The sequence below is a fragment of the Heterocephalus glaber genome, unplaced genomic scaffold (assembly GCF_053883595.1).
Source record: "Heterocephalus glaber isolate CG9 unplaced genomic scaffold, H.glaber_assembly_v1.0 deba00000546, whole genome shotgun sequence".
NCBI lineage: Eukaryota > Metazoa > Chordata > Mammalia > Rodentia > Bathyergidae > Heterocephalus > Heterocephalus glaber.
Window position 1 is genome coordinate 18,626,332 of NW_028258147.1, and position 21,064 is coordinate 18,647,395.

Genomic DNA, 21,064 nt, shown 5'->3' on the forward strand with positions numbered 1-21,064 from the left:
AACTGATGACTAAAGTTATAAATAAAAATTTTTTTTAATCATCCTGTTCTGCTTCAGGAATTACATACAGGAAAAAGTAAACATTTTTCCCAATGTTCTTGCCTTAAAATTTTACTAACCCTTGGTGATGGAAAAACTTCCCTAATTAGGATCATGAATGACATTTTCCAAAAGCTATGAAAATCCTAATTTGCCTAATTACTTCACTAAATTAAATGTTCACATAACTTCTCTGGAAAATTTATGATCACGTTCCAGGTAAGCTTCAAAATGCTTTCATTGTATAATAGATATTAAAAAGAATAATTATAGCAGAAAAATTCTAAAAACTACATATTTCTGTACATTATCCAAAGTCTAATGCTATGCCACTCATAAAACAGAAAAATCAAAATATTTGAGGATAGTATTCAAAAAATAGAAGCACTAATACCACTATACAACCCCTAAATGAACCAGCAAAAGTATTTGCTGCTGTCTTTGCTTTCTGAACTAGACCCATTTGTGTCCCAAGCTGTTAAAATGCTTACCGATTATACTCAGCACCCCTAAATAAATTTAGTGGATTTCGCCATACTTTGCATTCTGCAACAAAGGGAAATATGGAAATGTTACACATAATTACAAGCTAATTAATTCAGCAAAGCACTCTTCCTGGGTACTTGATAAGATAGTTTTATTCTCTATTCTTAACATAGGAAACAACATAGAAAAACTTACTGGTTAATCAGAAAATGTGGCTCAGGCACTAGGACTTTGGAAAGTTTTGCCTACTCTCTATGGGGCAAGTGTCCTCATTACCAAATGAAAGTACATGCCAAAATCAGCTTGTTCAAACTTCCATAGTTATTTCTGATCTGAACAGATTCTATGAATTTACTTATAAAATTATAGGCAAAAGGTGCAGGTATAAGTAAAAATTCTATTATTCTAAAATATATCTTACAATAACATCATACATGACAAAATAAACTTAAACTATAATACACAGAGCTGTAGACTCTTATTTAAGGACTATACTATTAGACAATTAAGCACTATACTACTTCTGATTTTGGGATAATTCACTAGATCATTTTTGACTTCCTGAAATTAATAAAATTATCACTATTGTAGGTTGAAATGCCATGAAAATAAATTATCTGAAAGCATTTTAATGTTATTTACTTATACAAACACATATACTAATCATCATACCAATATCATGTTAGATACTAATCAATTATGTTTCTTTTGTTATGCAAGGACCATAAAAACTTAGAAGCATAGGACTTTAACTTAGAAAAGTCAGTATGTACCATTAAGGTTGTTACTGCAAATGTGTGTCTAATAAGCTAATTTCTTTTAAAACACCCTATGATTAAGACTTTCTACTGATTCACAGTACTAGATTACCTTGGATGAATATAGTTTTATTAGAAAATAAAATCAGCTAACCCTAGTCAAAACATCTATGTGTGTATATAACCAGCCAAAACCACACTCAACCACACACACACACACACACACACACACAAATTATTGCAAAATTCAAGGAAGTTAAAGGCCATGTGATGATTCATTAGGGTTTTACCCTGTCCCGTATGTCTAGCATCCATCCTTCCACCCACCCATCCATCCATCCACTCATCCATCCATCCAATGAGCATGAATTTGAGCATCCAGTGGAGGAACAAGTAAGCCATCAATTATAATACAGTGTGGTAACAGAGAACTTAAAACAATGTGAGAATATTGTATATAATCTCAGTAAGTATTTGTTAAAATAGTGAACGAAGAGTATACAGATAAGAGGAATAGATGTTTCCATTTAAAGAAGATGCAGAATGAGGGAATCTTTAAATTAGGACAGAATCCTGCTTTAATTTACTCAATGTTTATAAAATAATGGCACTAAACTTTTTTGTCACTTAGTTTAACCTGTCATAGGAAATCACTTTTTCTTAGTGCAACATCTCTGAATTCACTCTTAAGAAACTGAGGCTCAAGAGCTGTCACTTCACCTGGCACTGATTAGAAAATTATGGTTCCCTTCAATATTTACTTTTTCTGCAAACATAAAGCCCCTTAGCAGACTCAGAAACACCCTGACTCTAGATCCTGGCTTGAGGCACACTTGAGGCCAAATAACCACGACTGCTGCCTTTCTGGCTGTTAGGACTCTTCAGACCTCACCACTGCCAACTCTTCCTTGAAATACTCTTTTTCAAGATTTAAAGTGCTCTTCTTAAAGCCTCACAAGTGTTTCCAGTTTCATAGTTAGCACATAATAACTATGCACACAGATGTATGTACAAGGATGCTCACAGTGTAATTGTTTATAATAATGTAGAGACATTTGGGGAAAATGCCTCCTCCTCCTCTACTGAGTTTAACATGAAATATTACCAAAAAGATTATGGCAAATATTTTGATTCCAACAATTGCATTATTATATTGAGTGGAAAGATAAGCATTGTTCATACAAGAATTGACAAATTAGAAAAGTCACCTTCAATTAAATTATAAACTCTATTATATATGGAATGAAATTAAAGTATTTCAAAACAAAAATAACTCCAAAGATAAATACTGTGTATATCCATCCATTCACTAGTAGTGCCCCAGAAAGGACAGAAACTTTATTTAGGAAGTACCACAATACGGCCAGCAGGGGGTGCAGCAAACATTATGAAATAAGGCTTCTATGGCTTCTATTAGAGAACTGAACTTTAAAAAAAAAACAACTTTGTTAACATTGGTGTCATATATGTATTCTGTATTCAGTTTTTTGACCATCCTTGGAACTTAGAAATGAAGACTTAAATAATTATAACAGACGTAAACTGATCAAAGTAAAAAAAAAAAGTGCTAAAGAGGTACAGAAGAAATATTTTAATAAATTATATCCTTTACCTTGATGATGTGGGACAGGTTATTTTCCTTTTAGAAACAAGCAGTCTAGGGGCCAGGGATTTAGTTCAGTGGTTCGGGCTCCTGCCTCAAAAGCACAAGGACCTGAGTTCGATCCCCGGTCCCAAAAAAAAAAAAGAGATCATGCATATACCCACATCAAAGTTTTACTTTAAATTAGGTCAGACCTACATTAATGTCTTCTTTGATGTTCTGTTCCACAATCTTATCTTTACTACAAAAACTCTCATACTCAGAAATCACTCTAGGAAGCATACCCCACAAGTATCAGGCTGCCTGACATGGCTTCATGATATGGACAAACAGTATAAAAAGGAAGTGGTCAACATTGAAATAGCACTTGATTAGTTTCCAATATCTACAGAACAAACCTGCTCCTTTGCTATAATGGGATCCTTATAAGCTTCTGGGTGGGAAACAGCATAAAAGCTAATGCTTACACCATTAAGAACTTCTAAGAGTGAGCTCCAATCCTTTTTGCAGCCTTCCCTCTATCCATCCATACTAAAACCTTCTATAGCAATCATGCTTACTTCATGGCTTTTCATATTCAGCCATTCCTCAAAAATGCCCACCCAGGGCTGGGGATTTAGCTTAGTGGTTCCGGCATCTGCCTCGCAAGCGCAAGGTCCCGAGTTCGATCCCCGGTACCAAAAAAAAAAAAATTCCCACCCTATCACTCACAGGAGTGTGTGGTTCAAACACATATTAAGTAGTTTTTATTAATTAATCCTTGCACTAGGCTCTAGTTTACAGAAACAGATAGAGCTTATGACTTAAAGGTAGGCACAGCCCGAAATTCATAGGAAGTGAAAAGGTTAACAAGACACTGCAGCATTCGCCTGCAGAGCTGTATAGAAGGGAGCAAGTGTTCCGAGACAGCCACAGACTTTTCCTTTTGTTAAAGTGCTCACAGAAAACCAGAAGTCAATTTTCAGAAAAGCCAAGGGGCTCTAACATCACAGGACTTTTGGTCACATGGAAAAAATATTATTCTACATCTAGTTTATCTAAGTCTGAAACATTTTCTCTTTGAATTTTTTTTTAAAAAGATAATCCCCATTCCTGGGAACTCCAAAATATATAAATTATTTATCATAACCTAGGAAGATTTTATATACTAGAGAGTTATCATCTCTTCCTAAAACTTTCAACCTGAAAGCCATATTATAAACAACAGTAGAAGCAACTTTTGTCATAGCTGTTAGCTTGATTTTCATTCATCCTTTCTACAAAAGTGCTTAAAGTTCAAGTCATCTATACCCCCTACATAAAAGAGCAAAATAAAAAGGAAAGAACAGAAAGATAATTTCCCCATAGTAAATAAGATTAAGGCTTGGTGTCCAGACTTCCCAACTCTTAATTATTGTATACAACAAATCTGTTAACCTGTAACATCACTTTTGAAAATCCTGTGACCGTAATTCAATTTTTTTACTAGAGGAACAGTTTTGAAAACTCCTCTGGGAAACATTAGGGACTTTTAAATATTTTTGTTCTAAGTTATGACAACAAAAGCCCTAGCTAAAGTTTCACTGGATGTATTACAACAATCAGATTACCTACATGAAAATGGATTTCTCATATGTGATTGTGTCTCTATTTATTAGCTCTGATAGCTCAGAAATAAATACTGTACTCAATCCTCTATATCATATAGATTAACTCTAAACAATCATTTAGAGTACAATTAGCATCTGGGTATGGTGGTGCACCCCTATAATCTCAGCTACGTGGGAGACTGAGGCAGGAGGTGCAGCATGGGAACTTATCAAGAGTCTGTCTCAAAATAAAAAACAAAAGGGCTGAGATGTAACTCAGTGCACTTGCCTAGCTGGAGTCCCTGGGTTCAATCTCCAATCCCCATACTGCTAGTGGGGGTAGGGGGTGGGGAGCCTGATCCTTAACTGATTCACAGCATTGGGATAAAAGATCATAAGTAAAGGTACAAAGCAACAATAACTTTCATTTCAACAAATATGTTACTGCTTCAAATTCTTCTATGAAGAGTTTTAAGGCCATTTTTATTGAAATGCTTTATATTAGATAGTATACTATTGTCTCCAAGAATACTGCCAAGATGGTTGTCTTTAATTGCATCTGTTATATATTTTTCACTGGTCATTTCTGACTTTAGTCAATCAACTCTAGCAAATAATGTAGAAATCATAAAATAAGTTTATTAAATGTTCACCAGAATCTAAAACTATTTTGGGCCTTTTCCATTTTATTAGAGATCTGGCTTTAAAGACCTTGCAGAAAGTCTGGAGAGGGTCACAAACTGAGAATGTTACTGAGCTCTGAGCATTCCCTTCCTTAAGACAGGGAGAAGTTGGTCAGATTTTAAATCACTCTGCATCATTAGTTCATCAGCTGTACTGAATTAAGAAATGGCAGTGAAAAACATGGTGAAATGATGAAATATATCAGCAAAGTTTATCAGAAACTATTAGGAAGAAAACAGCAGTTTAGCTCACAAATGAAAAAATGGAAGTAAAAGTTTCACAAATGTTAACTTCCACCATACAAACTGAAGCATGGCTACAGTAAGAAACTGTGTAATTAACCACTCACCCACAGACAACGATCGATCACTGCAAACTTTGAGCAAGTTTGTATTCAGATCACTAAAGGTTTTAAAATACACAGTCTTCCTTCTAACCATAACACACCCCTCCTCACCCTACCACTGACATCCCAAGTCATTCTCAGGTAGGCCAGGTCTTTCAGATTTTAATCAAAACAAATGATTCTTTAAGGAAAGAGCTACAGTGCGTTTTCAGATAGATAAATGTTCATCACTGATACTTTCAATTTAATTTTAACTTTTAAGATGATCTTTTAAATAAACAAAGTTATTAAGCTACCTTTACTAATGTCTGTGGAAGTATTTTAGTCACATTATATTTCATGTAAGATTCGGCAAAGATGTGTCTTGTGATGCTCCAAGAAAATCTGCCTCACATTTCTGTTACTAACAAAATAGTTGTTTTTTTTATTATGAAGGTGCTATGGCTTATAACTAGCTGCCACCCCAAAGTCTCCTGTACTCATAGGCAAGGCTTTTGGAGGTGGCTGGATCATGGGTGTGTGACACTGAATTAAGGGTGCAATAAGTGAATTAGTCTACTGATTGGTTTAGCATAGTCTAGGTGCGGCTAAATGGATTTACTGAAAACAGAAGCCCACCCTGGTATGGGTGGCACCAACCAATAGGCTTGTAGCCTGGGTGGAATAAAAAGGGAATGAAAGAAGGGAGGCTCACTGTTCTGCTTTCTGCATGACTTACGTGCACTGTTTCTCCCCTGCCATGCTGCCCTGCCTTGGAGCCAGCTAACTATAGACTGAAACCTCTACAAACTGGGAGCGGATATAAAGATTTCCTCTTTTAACTTGTGAAGGTGTTGGGTATTTTGTCCCAGAAATGAGAAAGTAACTGAGACAGAGGAATAAGGAATTTTAAAACAAATTCATCTATTTCAAGGAAATTCATTGATTACCCTCAGTTGTGGATCTTCTCTTTCATTTATTCTTAACTGAAACCAAATTATGAAACAGGAAGTATTAAGAATAGAGATAAATGTGGATAATGTATTACACAGTTTTTTGTCTGATTCAAAAATAAATACCACAGAGAGAAATGGGAAGTGGTTTCCAAGTATCTGGTACTTCCATACTAGCATACATGCTTGTTGAATTGAGTTAGCCACATACTAAAGCCCACATATAAGGAATAAGTTGGCAGAACGAGCCCTAACTATATACTTAGACAAGGTAATTCCCACTTTCTAAAGATAATTATTTAAATGATTTTATGAAATCAGACCATAAATGCTATATCTAGTATACAGGAAATGAAGAGAAATATGGAATGCATAGGACGTACTCAGTAAATATCAGTGGAACAGTATTCAAAAGTTCACTCTTAGAAAGGTAAAAACTTCATAGAAATAAAACAGAATTTCCATGGTTATTATTATTATATTTTTATCTTTTTTTGTGAAACTGGGTCTCGCTATGTTGCTCAGGCTGGTCTAGAACTAGTGAGCTCAAGCGATCTTGCCTTCTTAGCCCTACAACTAGCTGGGATTACAGGTACATGCCTGGCTGAATATACATATTTTTTAAAGGGCGTAGATTGCCTCTTGCAAAAAATAGGCTTAACCATGGGACCTATTATAAAAGAGAGCAAAATAATAGTGATAATAAGAAGAGTATGATCTTTTCATTGCATTAAAGTATATCAGGAGATTTAAATTAGGGAGAAAGAACTTTAATGAAAATGTAAGAATGCCCTTACATAAGCATGCTTTCTGTTTTTGATCTGTTCATTATCTACATTTAAAGAATATAGGAACTTGAGGCAGACACATTTGATCTGTGTGACCTTCACAGCAGATGCAAAGTGATAAAAATTTTCCACAACTGCTAATGTGATGATGACTGAACAATTTTTCCCCATTAACTTTATTGGTACATTTTAGGTATAAAATACAGTTACATTCATCATTGGGATCTTGTACCATTACATGAATCTCTTGGTTCTTATTTTTTTTCCCCTTCTCTTGCCCTCCCTTCACCCCCTGCACCCTTCCCTATTTGCAAAGACCTTGTTTCCATTTTTTTCCTCTTCTCATATGTTTTCCTTTCCCTTTTTTCCCTTCCCCTACCCCTCCCAATTCCCCTGCTCTTTTAGACCTTTTCTTCCTGTTACACAATATCAGTTAGACATTTTTTTAATTACAATATTAAGATCTAGGAGACATTACCACAGATTTTACAGAATTTAAAAGGATATAGAAAGCATATTACAAAAATCTTTTTTGAAATAAATTTGACAGCTTCTAAGAAGTACCTTGGAAGACAAATTAATGAAACTAACTCTGGAGGAAATATAAAATTTGAATAGCACCTATTAAAGAAAGTATATTCCTAGCTTGAAAACCTACCTATATGACAACAGCAGGCTCATAAACATTTTAACTGATAAATTATATCAAACAATTAAAGCAGAAAAAAGAAGGAACACTTCTCCCCTCATTTTAGGAAATCAACATTGTGCTAATCCTAAAACTGGATAAAGATAATAGAAGAAAAAAGTATGAACATAGATAGAAATTTGTTTAACAAAACAAACTATCAGAAGTCAGCTCTGGCAGGATGTAGAAAGTGGTTTTGTTATAAGGATGGCAGTGTTGGTTCAGCATTGAAAGATCCACCCCCAAAAGTCATCATTTTAACAGAGGAAAGGAAAAAGCCATATCATCCTGTCACTAGTTGGAGAAAAAGTATTGGACTAAATTCTACAGCTCTGAACAATTTTTCACACAAGAATAATAAGCCACATTTAAGAATCACTGTTTAAAATAGTATTTTGTTTTGCCAAGGTCTCTTTCTATTTTTCATAAGGTAGATAGATGTGTTTACAAACCCCCAAACAACTATGTTACCTGGGTGGAGCCATCTCTTATGCAAGTTATGAAATAAATGTGTACCAAGAGATGCCCAGTACCACTTATGTCTGGCTGGCAAAGCGTCTATTAAAAGAGCATTGAATTGACCCCAGGAACAAAATTGTGTACAATGTTTATTGATATTTATAACCTGGCTAGTCTATGAATGTATTTTAAGTTATTATAAAGTATAAGAAAAAGATCTAAACTAGCTCTTTAATTACTTCTCTTACCCTTCAAGTCTCAGAACTGGTGCCCCTTCTCAATTTGGTGAGGAACTCCTCCTTTGTTCTACATAGCATTGTATGTTCGCCTCACACAATCACAGCACTTACCATTTTGTTTCCTTGAACAGACAGAGTATTTCAACAGAAAAAGGACTTTTGATTTTTCTTTATTCATTATATTAATAGGAACCAGTACAAAGCAGGATTCATAATAAGAACTTAGAAAATATTTGATGAAATTAATGAAGATACTGAGCTAGGAAATTATATTTTTCTTCTTGTTTTATAAACAGAGAACATATAGGTCTTGCATGGACTCATCTGCTCACTGAATTTCAAAGATATAATAGACACTGAAAGATGCTAGAGATGCTATAATATAATCATACCTTAAAGGTTACAATGCAATTTGATTAGTGTTGCTAAAGGTAAAAAATATTAAGGATCAATGAAAGAAGATAGAAGTGTACAACCTATCAAAAAAGGCTTCTCAGACATTGACATTTAATTTGGGTAGTGACAGATGAACAAACACACACAAAAAAAGGAAACATTTTTAGGCACACAGTCATGAGAAACATGGCATATACAAGAAATGAAAAGTGGCTTCATGTGACTAGAATGCTGGACACAAGAAAGGGACCAGATTGTGACAAAAGGTGAAGTTAGCAAGGTAAATTAGAAGGAGCCTATCCTGTATTATGGAATCTGGAATGTGGGCTTTACCTTTAAAGGAATGGTAACTAATGAAGCGTTTTAAGCAGATGAGTAATATGATCAAATTTAGTGAGACACAAGATTCTCAATTATCATGGAAGAAAATATATCCCTTCATTGAAATCTGAATAACTACCAGTGATAAGGCTAGTCTCAGCTTGGGAACATTGATCTAAATGATTATGAGCTACACCAAATGGGAGGACAAGTAAAATAAACAGTGTAAACATTTCCTTTCCCTGAGATGCTTATATCCTACTTCTCTGATACAGATTTTTCAGATCATTCAGAGGCTTAATATTTTAAAACTTTCTTACTGCCTTATGTTCATAATTTTGTAAGAAATTTTCCATACCTGAGACACTTTGCCTGTTGGAATCTGAGTCCCCATTACTGGAGTTAGAATTGTTGGAGGAGTTGTTGTCAACCCCTCCCAGTAGGGGGCGCAAGTGGCTTACTGAGACTTGTTCAATGAAGGATGTTCCGTATTTGCGAAAATACCACCATTCAAATATCTGAAATAGAAAAATAGTAAATGTGTTTATGATCCGTTATCATTTATGATTTCATTACACATGCTTATAAAGTATGTTTACTAATTCTGTTCACTTTTTTAAAAAATTTATTCTAACAACATTTATAAGTTCTTAAAGTGTTTTTTTTTTCTGCTAAAGACTGATTTTCAAAAAGAATCTGCTGGATCCTTCTGTGCTTCATGATTTCCTGGTGTCCTTGATTTTTTTCTTTTTAAACTAGCTTGTTTGTATCCATGGCTGGTTAAATATATAAAACTGTGTTATTAATGCTTTACAAAAATAATTCTTTTGACTGAAAATAAAAAGAATGTATAACTATAATCACGGCTAAAAGAACATTATCAAAATCTATTCTCTATTACTGTCCTCCAAATTAACGTAATATTTGAATAACAAAATAACCTTAGCTAAAAGACAACTCCAGAAATACATATGAATACGTCATTTGCCCATAATCTCAACAAGAGGTAAAAGGATTTCTGTGAGTGCTAGGCCAGTGTGGGCTACAGTGAGTTCAAGGCCAGCCTGAACTACATAGCAAGACTGTCTAAAAACAAAACAAAACAAAACGAAACAAAAAAACAAATGAAACACCAAGTATATTTTATGAAATGTTCGAATTCTTGGCATTTTATATTATTGCATAAAATTTTTTAAAGAAAAATTCCTTAAAAAAAAAAGAGTAAGACCACTTCAGAGAAATGCTGGTTTTACTAACAAAGAAAAAGAGGGAACCAGGAACTGTGGTGTATGTCTGTAGTCCAAGCTATTCAGGAGGCTGAAACAGGAGGATCACTCAAACCTAGGGGTTTAAGGTCAGCCTGGGAAATATAATGAGATCCCTGTTTCAGGAGAAAGACAGAGACAGAAACAGGGAGAGAGAACACAAGGTCATTTCTTGCACCTACCTGCTGAAACTTAGCAGTATCTTACTTGCTAAGAAATGCTTTATAAACACAAGCCTTCAGTATACCATTAATGTTTCTTAGTTCACAAGCTTACCAACTGCTATGTACAGTGAATTCCAAAAGAGAAAAAAATTAATTTGCATTAATAAAAGGTAAGAATATTGACGGTTGTGTGACTAGACTGAAGTCAAGACTTTCCGGGCAGTGGGAAACAAATGTCCTCCCCAAACCCATCTTTTGTTTTTGTGGTACTGGGGCCTGAACCCAGGGCCTTGTGTATGGCAAATAATCTACCACTGAGCTACACCCCAGGCCCCAAACGACCCCTGCGTCTCTACAGTGAACACCGACCTTCCCGCCTCTGTTCAAAGTTACTCTCTCCCATATCCTTTCCTCATCTTCTCTGATTGAGGATTTGCTCCTTAAGCACTCATAAATAATTCCACAGAAGAAATTTTAAAGTTAACAACATCCCAGAATCTCACACAATTGCTATACATTTTTATAAAATACAGAATAACAGAATTAATTACCTTTATCCCTACTTATTTCATAAAACTGACATTTCATTATCCTTAAATAGACTTTGAGGCTATAATTTAAAAACTAATATTTTCTGTCTTTTGTTCTACCAAAATTTTCTAAAAAGGACAAAGATTATCTATAAGTACCAAAATGAAGTATCAATCAAATCAAATGCTTCCAATCCTATGATGTACACTTTGATTTAATTCCAAGGAGTTACTCCTTAGGACTATATACATTTTCTTTTTTCATTGAGTTTATTGGTACATTTTAGATATAAAATACAGTTACATTCACCATTGGGATCTTGTACCTTTACATGATGTATCTTGGTTCTTATTTTTTCCCCTTCCCCTGCCCTCCCTTCACCCGCTCCACCCTTCCCTATTTACAAAGACTTTGTTTCCATTTTTTCCTTTTCTCATATTTTTTCTTTTCCCTTCTTTCCTTTCCCCTACCCCTCCCACTTCCCCTACTCCTTTAGACCTTTTCTTCCTATTACACAATATCAATTATACATTACTTTAATTATAATATCGAAATTCAGAGGACATTACCACAGATTTTGCAGAATTTAAAAGGATATGGAAAGCATATTACAAAAATCTTTTTTGAAATAAATTTGACAACTTCTAAGAAGTACCTTGGAAGACAAATTAATGAAACTAACTCTGGAGGAAATATAAAATTTGAATAGCACCTATTAAAGAAAGTATATTCTTAGCTTGAAAACCTACCTATATGACAACAACAGGCTCATATACATTTTAACTGATAAATTATATCAAACATTTAAAGCAGAAAAAAGAAGGAACACTTCTCCCCTCATTTTAGGAACTCAACATTGTGCTGATCCTAAAACTGGATAAAGATAATAGAAGAAAAAAGTATGAACATAGGTAAAAATTTGTTTAAGAAAACAAACTATTAGAAGTCAGCTCTGGCAGTATGTAGAAAGCGGTTTTATTATAGGGATGGCAGTGTTGATTCACCATTGGAAGAACCACCCCCATAAGGACTATATACACTTTCACATGTTAACACATTCAAGTAATTTCTCTGGACATAGTCGTGACACTATACTATGAAAGTTAAGAAGGGAAAGGACTTAACTGTAACATTTAGAATAAGAGGTTTTGTTTGAACAGGGAAGAAAGTTCAAGAACGGTAAATTTATAAACCATGGTTCCAGAAAAGAGTCTAACACCATGTGAGTTATTTGATCTATTTGGACACTAGTTCCTTTGACTGTAAAGTGGAAATCATATTTATTATTTATCCTCAAGGGTCCTCAGTTTTCACACCAACTCTATGTAAAACACCTGCTTCAATGTCTGCCACAAGCTTCTATTTATTATGTCAGTGATGTACATGCCTCTCAAAGGTGGCCAATGTCACATACTGCTGTGAGGCAGCCCTCTTTTTGCCAGCCCACAGTTTGTGTTTGTATAGCATCTTTTCTATTACTAGGTTGTTAGTGGAAATCCCCAGGAATCCCTGTGACAAAGGTTGCTTACTGCTCAACAAAGTCCTCGAGAGATTCATGGATTTGCCACCAGTAGAAGAGGAGGACTCCAAAGAATTCAGATCACTGGTCACAGAACAACTGGCAGTGTCTCTCAGTCCCTAGCGGGAAAGATTCTTCCTTGCCCCAAGTCTTTGCTCTGCTTTCTATGTTGTGCTACTGGGGTACCTGCCAGGCTTTAGTTCATTCATTCTGTCACATGGAACTAAGTATCCCTAATCAGTCACAAGCTATGATCTAGGGTTACAAAACAGCTCCTGCCACTAGAAGTCCATGCCACATATCCACAGTGCCTGTCACAGGTTGCTTCTGGCATGGCTGTATCCATCACACAAAAACCCCTTAAGATTCTTCAGATTTCTCAGTTCCTCTAGCAGAATCACAGAATTTCAGCACTAAAAGGGACCTTAAAAGACTACATATAGAATCTATTTACAGAAGAGAACAAGTACTACCCATCCAGATATAGTGACCTGGGGCCGGGGATTTACTTCAGTGGTTCCGCTTCCTGCCTCCAAAGTGTAAGGTCCTGAGTTCAATCCCCAGTACCAAAAGAAAAAAAAAGATATGGTGACCTGACCAAAGTCACTCAGCCCAAAGCCTTGGCTCTCTACCATCATTCATCAGACCTCTTTTTATAATGCTTTTGCTTCATGTAAATAAACACAGACAGATGTAGCCTATCATTTCCCTTTCAGTGTCTTCTGACACTGTCCCTCTGTGTTTTCTTACCTATAAAACCAATCCAGAAGTAGTCTATCAAATGGAACCAGATAATTTATCCCAAGGGATTAATGACTCACATTAACTGAACATTTGCATTATAATAGAAGACAGACCTTCTACCCAGTATTTCTAATGGACGAATAATAGACCTCAGAAAAGACTGAGTTATTTGTGCAGCTGTTTAGACTGGGGGGGGGGGTCCTTCTCAGGCCTGTCATAGCACATATAGTCCCTGTTGTGTACAACGTCAGTACAAAAAAAGACCATTGTCCTAATATGTATTGAGTGAACAACCAGGAGAGGAAGAAAGGAAAGGCTTAAAGGCTTCTGAAACTTCAATATAACAATCTTCCTCTTATCTCAAAACAGATCAGGTTTTCGGTGAGCACGTCGAAGTATTTTTAAAAAGCTGCATGGATCCAAATAGACAGATGGTGATATTTAAAGCACACGTATTTGGTGTCACTTTGAATTCTTTTCCCTGGTGTGTACCTACAATGTAAACAGTAAAGCTCTCATAAACAAATTTAGACTTTAAAAATAGCTCTTCAACATGCTAGTAGCCTAGTGGGCCTGACACAGTAGAACAAAACAGTTTCTGATTTACCAGATGACCAAAACCTTTAAATACAGTGTATAAATTTATGGGCTAGGATGTGAATCAGAGATGGAACATTTGCCTAGCATGTGCAAAGTTCTGAATTCAATCCCTACCACTGAAAAAAAATGCATAAATAGGGGCCGGGGATTTAGCTCAGTGGTTTCACCACCTGCTGCACAAGTACAAGGACCTGAGTTCATTCCCCGGTACCAAAAAAATAAAAAAATAAAAAATAAAAAATAAAAAAAATGCATAAATACCCACACACATTTTTTTTTAAATTTTAAAATCTTAACCTCTCTAGTGCCTTTTCACCCAGTTAGTCATGATGCACTATGAGAATTGTGAAGATTAAGTAAGATGACACCTAAAAAGTACCAATTGGGTTTGGCACTCAGTAAATCAACAGTGGCCCTACCATCTAGTTTAAAAGCAAAAATTCTTTAAACTGGATAGCTGGGTTATATGACCTTGGTTAGTTCTCTTACTTCTCGGGGGATCAGTTTCCTAATTTATAAAATAAGATCGGAGTAAGCACTTGGTTAATGTTGGATGGGGGAAGGGAGGATGAATACATATTAGATTTTGGAAGGTTGAATAAATGGATGATAATGTTGGTCTGGTTGGTATAATGGAATACTGTCTAAATAAACAGACTCATAAAAATTTTGCTTGTTATCACAAAAAATACCTACAATCCCAGCTTCTTGGGAGGCTGAGGCAACAGGATCATAAGTTCAAGGCCAACCTGGGAAACTCACCAAGACCCTACCTCAAAATTTTAAAAAGGGTTACGATGTAGATCAGTGGTAGAGAGCCCCTGAGTTTGACCTCCAGTACTGAAATGGAGCAGGGACAGGAGGGGAAAGAATCCAGTGAAAAGAGCAAGATCAAAGATGAAAAAGAATATAAATGACAAGGAGCATGATGCCAAGGGGCCAGGAAGCACACTCATCCTACATTATCCTACCTTGAAAGGCAACCTACCATTTCTTGCTCTAAGACATGAAGAAAGAAAAGGATGAGAGAGTAGAGGGAGACATTTTAGTTTGGAAATTGGAGTGTGATTTGAGCTGTTTCTCAGGCAAGGCAGCAAACAAGGGAAAAAAATTGGATGATATTGATCTCAGAGAAAGTACAGATAAGGTTTATCTTCTAGGAATAAGAGAAGTGTCAATGGAATCAAGAATACGAAGGTTAGGGGCCGGGGATTTAGCTCAGTGGTTCCGCAGCCTGCCTTGCAAGCTCAAGGACCCGAATTCGATCCCCAGTACCAAAAAAAAAAAAAAAGAATATGAAGGCTGAGGAAGTGGTCTGGATCTATATTTGCAGGGCAGAAAGGTCATAAGCTAGCTGCAGGGCACAGATCATATTTAAAAGAGCCATTGAGCAAGGGCCCTGGTACCAATGCTCAGTGGCCACCTCCATTACTATTCAATAGAAGCAGACAGGTGACCAACGAGCAGAGGAAGAGGACAGAGATTCTGCTTTGCAGGAGGTCTAAGCTGCAAACTTATCTTTACCCACAAAAAGGGAACAAAAGTCTGGCAAAATGACAAAATCAAGGCCTTTTCATCCACCTTTTTTTTTTTTTGGTACCGGGGATTGAACTCCGGATCTTGCACTTTCGAGGTAGGTGCTGGAACTACTGAGCTAAATCTCCGGCCCTTTTTCATCCATCTTGCAGACTGTAAATTTGAATCTTCCTATCTAAGCCTTGAACTTGCATGTTCTCTATATAAAACACTTCTCTTCATGAGCCAGGGACTTCTCTATACCCTATACTGTACCCCAAAATGCTTCAAGATACCCATACAACAGAAAAATTAGTAATTTCCTATCAATTCTATTAAACCCATGGAAAATGCAAAGATGCCAAAATTGAAACTGGCTAAGAAGCAAAGTAGATGATGACATCACAAGAAGATAGATATATGATGGTAGAGACTGAAGAGGAAATATGAAAGCTTCTGGCATTCTACTCCCAGATGGAAAGACTACCACACTGACAATTGCTCTAAGTCTTCAAAAATACATTATCTAAGAGGCAATTTTCTTTTTTTAGCAAAAGGAGATCATGTAAACTTAAATGAGAAAAAACAAGGCAACTGGAATTTATTGTAGTAATATTTGTAACCTTTTTTAGTGTCCTTTTGAATTCTTAAGTATATTCAGTATATCCTTTCCTTTATCCCACTGGTTCTTTCAAAGTTCCTCTCAATTCCTCCTCTCATGGTAGGCGTAACTTAAAAAACAAAACAAAACAACTTTCAGCTTCGTGTGTTTTGTTTAGGAATACTTAATAGCTACCAAACGGTCTCCTGCTCCCAGTATCATAGTCAGTCCCTCCTTAGCCACCTGTTTCCCTAAACATCTGTGGGGCTTATGTGAAGAACTGGTATATATGCCTTTCACCCCCCCACCCCCCGGCCATCTGTTGCAAAAGTTTTAAGAAAAAAAGAAGGTAAGGCAGTCTTCAAGGTCAAAAGCCAAGGATCAGCTGGATATAGTGCCAATGCCTGGAATCCCAGGACTCCAGAGTCTGAGGCAGGAGGATCTCAGTGAGTTCAAGGCCAGCCTGGGCTGCATAGTAAGTTTAAGGCTACCTAGACTACACAGTGAGACTCTGTCTCAAAACAAAATAAAACAAAACAAAACAACAAACAAACAAACAAAAAGAAACAAAGGATAAAGAAAAAACAGAAAAGAAAAGAAACCAACAACAATAGCAAAGCTGAGGATCCCTCCCTGCCTCAGTGTCTGTTTGTTCACAGGATGAGATTTTCCACCGTAACATTAATTACTGTGGCTCGGTGGGGAGGGTCACTATCCTTGGGTGAAGTCACAGAAGCCCTAATAATTAGGAGAAGCTGGCTTGAGTCACTGGTCCTAAGCCCTGCCAACTCATGCTGTGACAGCACCTGTCCTCTGGGTTCTTCCTCTGAAGATTCTGACTGAACTGGTGCTCAGAATGCATCATTTTAAAACCTCTCCAAATAATTTGGATGCTGTTAATTTATTCACTCACTCACTGGATCTTCTGTGCAGTCAACAAATATTCTTTAAGAATTTACTCTCTGGCATTATAGGTGCAAGATATATAATAGTACACAAAAATATAAATACGATCACTGCATTTATGATGCTTCTAGTCTAGAAAGAAAAAGAACACTAAAAGATTACATAAATTAAATATAATTATAAACTGTGGTAAGTATTGGTCCATGTTCTAGACTGGCCAAACTTGACCTAATTCATGGCCAAATGGAAAATGGAAAAAAAAAAGTCTCTTCCTCAGAAGCTTGTTATCATCTGCATCTCTATCTCTCACTTTTCTCTTTTCTTCTTTTCTTTTCCTTTTTCTCTTTCCTTTACCCCCTGCTACTTGGCCCATGGGTCTATTAAAGTGAAAATATGAACTGCTACAACTATCTACCTTACCAGGCAATACCTTTATGAGAGACAGAAGATGTGGCAAAGCAGTGGAAATTTAAATTCCAGGCTTCACTCCATCTTTACCAGCAAGGTGACCTGAGCTAGCCATTCCTGGATGCTTTGTCCTTAGGCCTTTACCGGTTTAAAATGGATGGCTTCTGGGGGTTCCCGCCTGTTACAGTTTGTGTTTAGATGTTCCCCCAAAGCCTCATGCCAGTGAGGTGGGACTTTCCTTTTCAGAGGTAGTTTAATCTAGAATGTGTGATGGGTTAAAGGCCTGTGATTACTAAACCACCTCATGTGAGCAATTGGTTTGGCACCGCCCTAATCCCAGCAGTCTGAATAAAATAGAAGGGGCAGAAAGATGCAGGTAACTCTCTTGTTATCCTTGCTGCCTTGTGTGCGCCATGTTGCTTCTGTTCTGTGATGCTTATTTGCCATCCCAGCCTCAGAGCCAGCCAATTTTGGACTGAAACCTCTACAAACTGTAAGCCAAATAAACCCCTTGCCCTCTAACTTTGGGTGTCAGGTATTTTTGTCTCAGTAATGAGAGAAAAGTAACTAACACACAGCCCCTAAACTGCAATTGCATGACTTTCAAGCCTATCAATTTGTGCTTGAATGTAAACTGAAAATGACAAAAAAGCAGTTTTGTTCCTTTACCCACTAGCAGCTTATTCATCTCTTTCACTTTTTGCCATGTCTACTCATTAATCCTATCCACTCAAATGTTCATGTTCACTGACCATGACAGGCATCTACCTCCTTCCATTGCCAGGAACTTGGTCTCCTGATGAAGATCATTAATCTTTGGGGCGAACCTGAGAAGACGTAATCTGATAAGGTTAAATGAGCCTGAGTTTCTTTCCATTTTCTGCAGGATCCCCTGGCATTTGGCCACTACAGCATCTCTCTCATTCCGGGTTGTAGAACCAAGGGATAAATTCTTAACTAACATGGGTTAACATTTACATGCTGCTTCCCACCCCCTAAAAGCCCTTTTAATCAAGTCTCCCCAAGTCTTTTTTCACTTTTATCCCCAAAATCACAGTTATTTGGATAATCTATACATACATGTATCAATTAAAATGCTACCTCAAAGCCAGGCATAGTGGTGCACACCTGTAACCCTAGCACTCAGAAGGCTGAGGCAGGAGGATCACTGTGTGTTTGAGGCGAGCCTGGGCCAAGCAGTGAGTTCAAAGCCAGCCTGAACTACATAGCAAAACCCTGTCTGAAAAAAAAAACCACTAAATACATACATACACACATACACACACACACACTACCTGAAGTGTGGGTTGAGTTCTTTAGATGATGAAAAAGTGTTAAAAGAAGATACAATATTCCAGCTTCACACCCTTAGTTTTGAACAGGAAGAGAGGAAGGAGATGGTCACAGAGATCTAGATTTGAATCTCACCATTAGTCTGCTCTATAAAGTTGAACAGGGCCAGGGATTTAGCTCAGTGGTTCCACCGCCTGCCTTGCAAGCTAAGGACCCGAGTTCGATCCCCGGTACCAAAAAAAAAAAAAAGTTGTACAAATTATCTTTGCGTCTGTTTACACTTAGAAGAATAAAGGAATGGATTATTCCTACCATTTAGAATTTCAATGATATATAAATAAAGTAATGCATGCAAAGGTAGCATAAACCAAGAACTCAAATACATTTACCTTTTTTATAACTGATGCCTATCCAACTGTCTTCTCTCACTTTCCTGAAAACATATTTTTACATCTATTTTATATACTATTCTAGTTTTCTCTTTCTAGTTCTTGATTCTGCTAAAATTATGCGCTAGATAGCTTCTTTTGTACTGCTCTATTTTATATATATACATATATATACACATATAGAAGTATATATATACATATATATGTGTGTGTATATATACATATGTGTGTATATATACGTAAGCATAGGGATATGTCCATATATAAGTGAATAGGGATACAGGAATCTACATGTAAATGCCAGTATGGCATATAGCAATTTCTCCACTCTACTAGCATTTTGAGAAAATTAAGAGGAGCATATTCTCTTATTGCCACCTTATTGGTCTCACTTATATTACCATCTTACCATTCACAAAAGCAAAAACAAAATCCAGAAAATTTTTCCACTGAAATAAACATTGCCTACTTCCAACAGAGTAAACATGTTCTTGCTAGCAGATAAAAGATTAAATTGGCAGGTTTGGAGTGTGATGACAGGTTCAGTTCCTGTCGCTGGGTTGGAGTGGGACAAAAAAGCTTCTGCCAAGCAAGCAGAGGGATAGCAGCTTCAAGTTAAACAAGGGAGAAAGCTACCTGTATAGATACTGTTGCAGGAACCAAAAGGGAAGAGTGAAAGAGGTTTCATCCCGAGATCAAAACTACCAGTGATAGCTAGTAAAATATATCCCTATCTATTTTTAAGCACATTCATATACAAGAGAACAGTATTTGCCAAGCGACTTTAATTTCTATGTAAATTTGTTCAGTTGACTTTTTCTTCACAGAAAAAATGTACAGTTTTTGTTTGTTTGCAAATGGCATAATTTCCCCACAGGATTCCTGAGGTCCCCAACCAATTTTCCCAGGGGCAGCCATGTACTTTGGATGTTCATAACAGGCTATCAGAACACTACTCAGGGGACAGCATTTAGGTAATTGTCTGCTTGGTGCCAGGAAACAAACCACTAAGCAATCTATGCTCACAGCTATTTTGCAAAGCTCCTGGTCCTTTACCTGATGCTGCTTCTCCCTGAAGTGGACCTAGTAGACAGTATTAGCTGCACAGAAACTTCACCCTGGATTAAATTTAAGACATGGCAAAGTAGTGCCAACAATCTCTAAAGCAAAAGCCTAAAGGTATCAAAAGCTATTTGTTCACAATTGTAGTTACTGTGCCTTCAGTACAGGCCACCACCCCAACCCCACCCCCCCAGTAATAGGGACTGAACGCAGGCCCTTCACACCAATCTACATCCCCAACCCTTTTTTAAAAAATTTTGATACAGGGTCTCACTAAGTCACTAAGTTGCCCAGGCTGGGCTTGAACTTACAATCCTCCTGCCTCAGCCTCCCAGCCTTTCAAAATCTTCCTATATAGGAGGTTTTCCTCTGCTCCTTGAATTTCCCATCAGTCAGGAGTATTTCCTCTGCTTCTGGAGAATGCTGCAAAGCAAATGGACCATAAGACAGCACAGGTATGACCATCCAGTTTAAGCAGCTGCCCTGTCAGCCTAGATCTGCAAAGGCATCATAGTCTACGGATATACCTTTACTGCTGGGGGACTTCACCATCTCTGAGTTAGAAGGGAAAATGATCATCAGGCCTGTTTTATCAGAGTAAAAGGAAATAATTTACACTGTGGTAATTAATTTATATTCTGCAAATCCATACCACAGACTGCTAGTGTAGAATCCAGACCTGCCATTTGGTCAGCAGGCTAGAAAACCAGCTGGCAACTTAACCAGAAAGGCAGAGAAATGAATGATAAAGGCACAGGCT

At 36.8% G+C, this 21,064-nt stretch overlaps 1 protein-coding gene across 12 annotated transcripts in view; it reads right to left on the bottom strand.

The window, feature by feature from the left end:
* Positions 1-21,064, bottom strand: part of St7 (suppression of tumorigenicity 7) — a 331,512-nt gene that overhangs the window by 124,266 nt on the left and 186,182 nt on the right. For all 12 annotated transcript variants that reach the window (XR_015448731.1, XM_087204602.1, XM_087204605.1 and 9 more), the window contains exons 3-4: positions 9,666-9,825; positions 531-585 (exon numbers count right to left, since the gene is read on the bottom strand). Coding sequence is in view for 11 of the 12 variants with exons in the window: in XM_087204602.1 (XP_087060728.1) it covers positions 531-585; positions 9,666-9,825 (215 nt within the window). In the remaining variant the exon portion in view is untranslated. The remainder of the gene's footprint in view (positions 1-530; positions 586-9,665; positions 9,826-21,064) is intronic.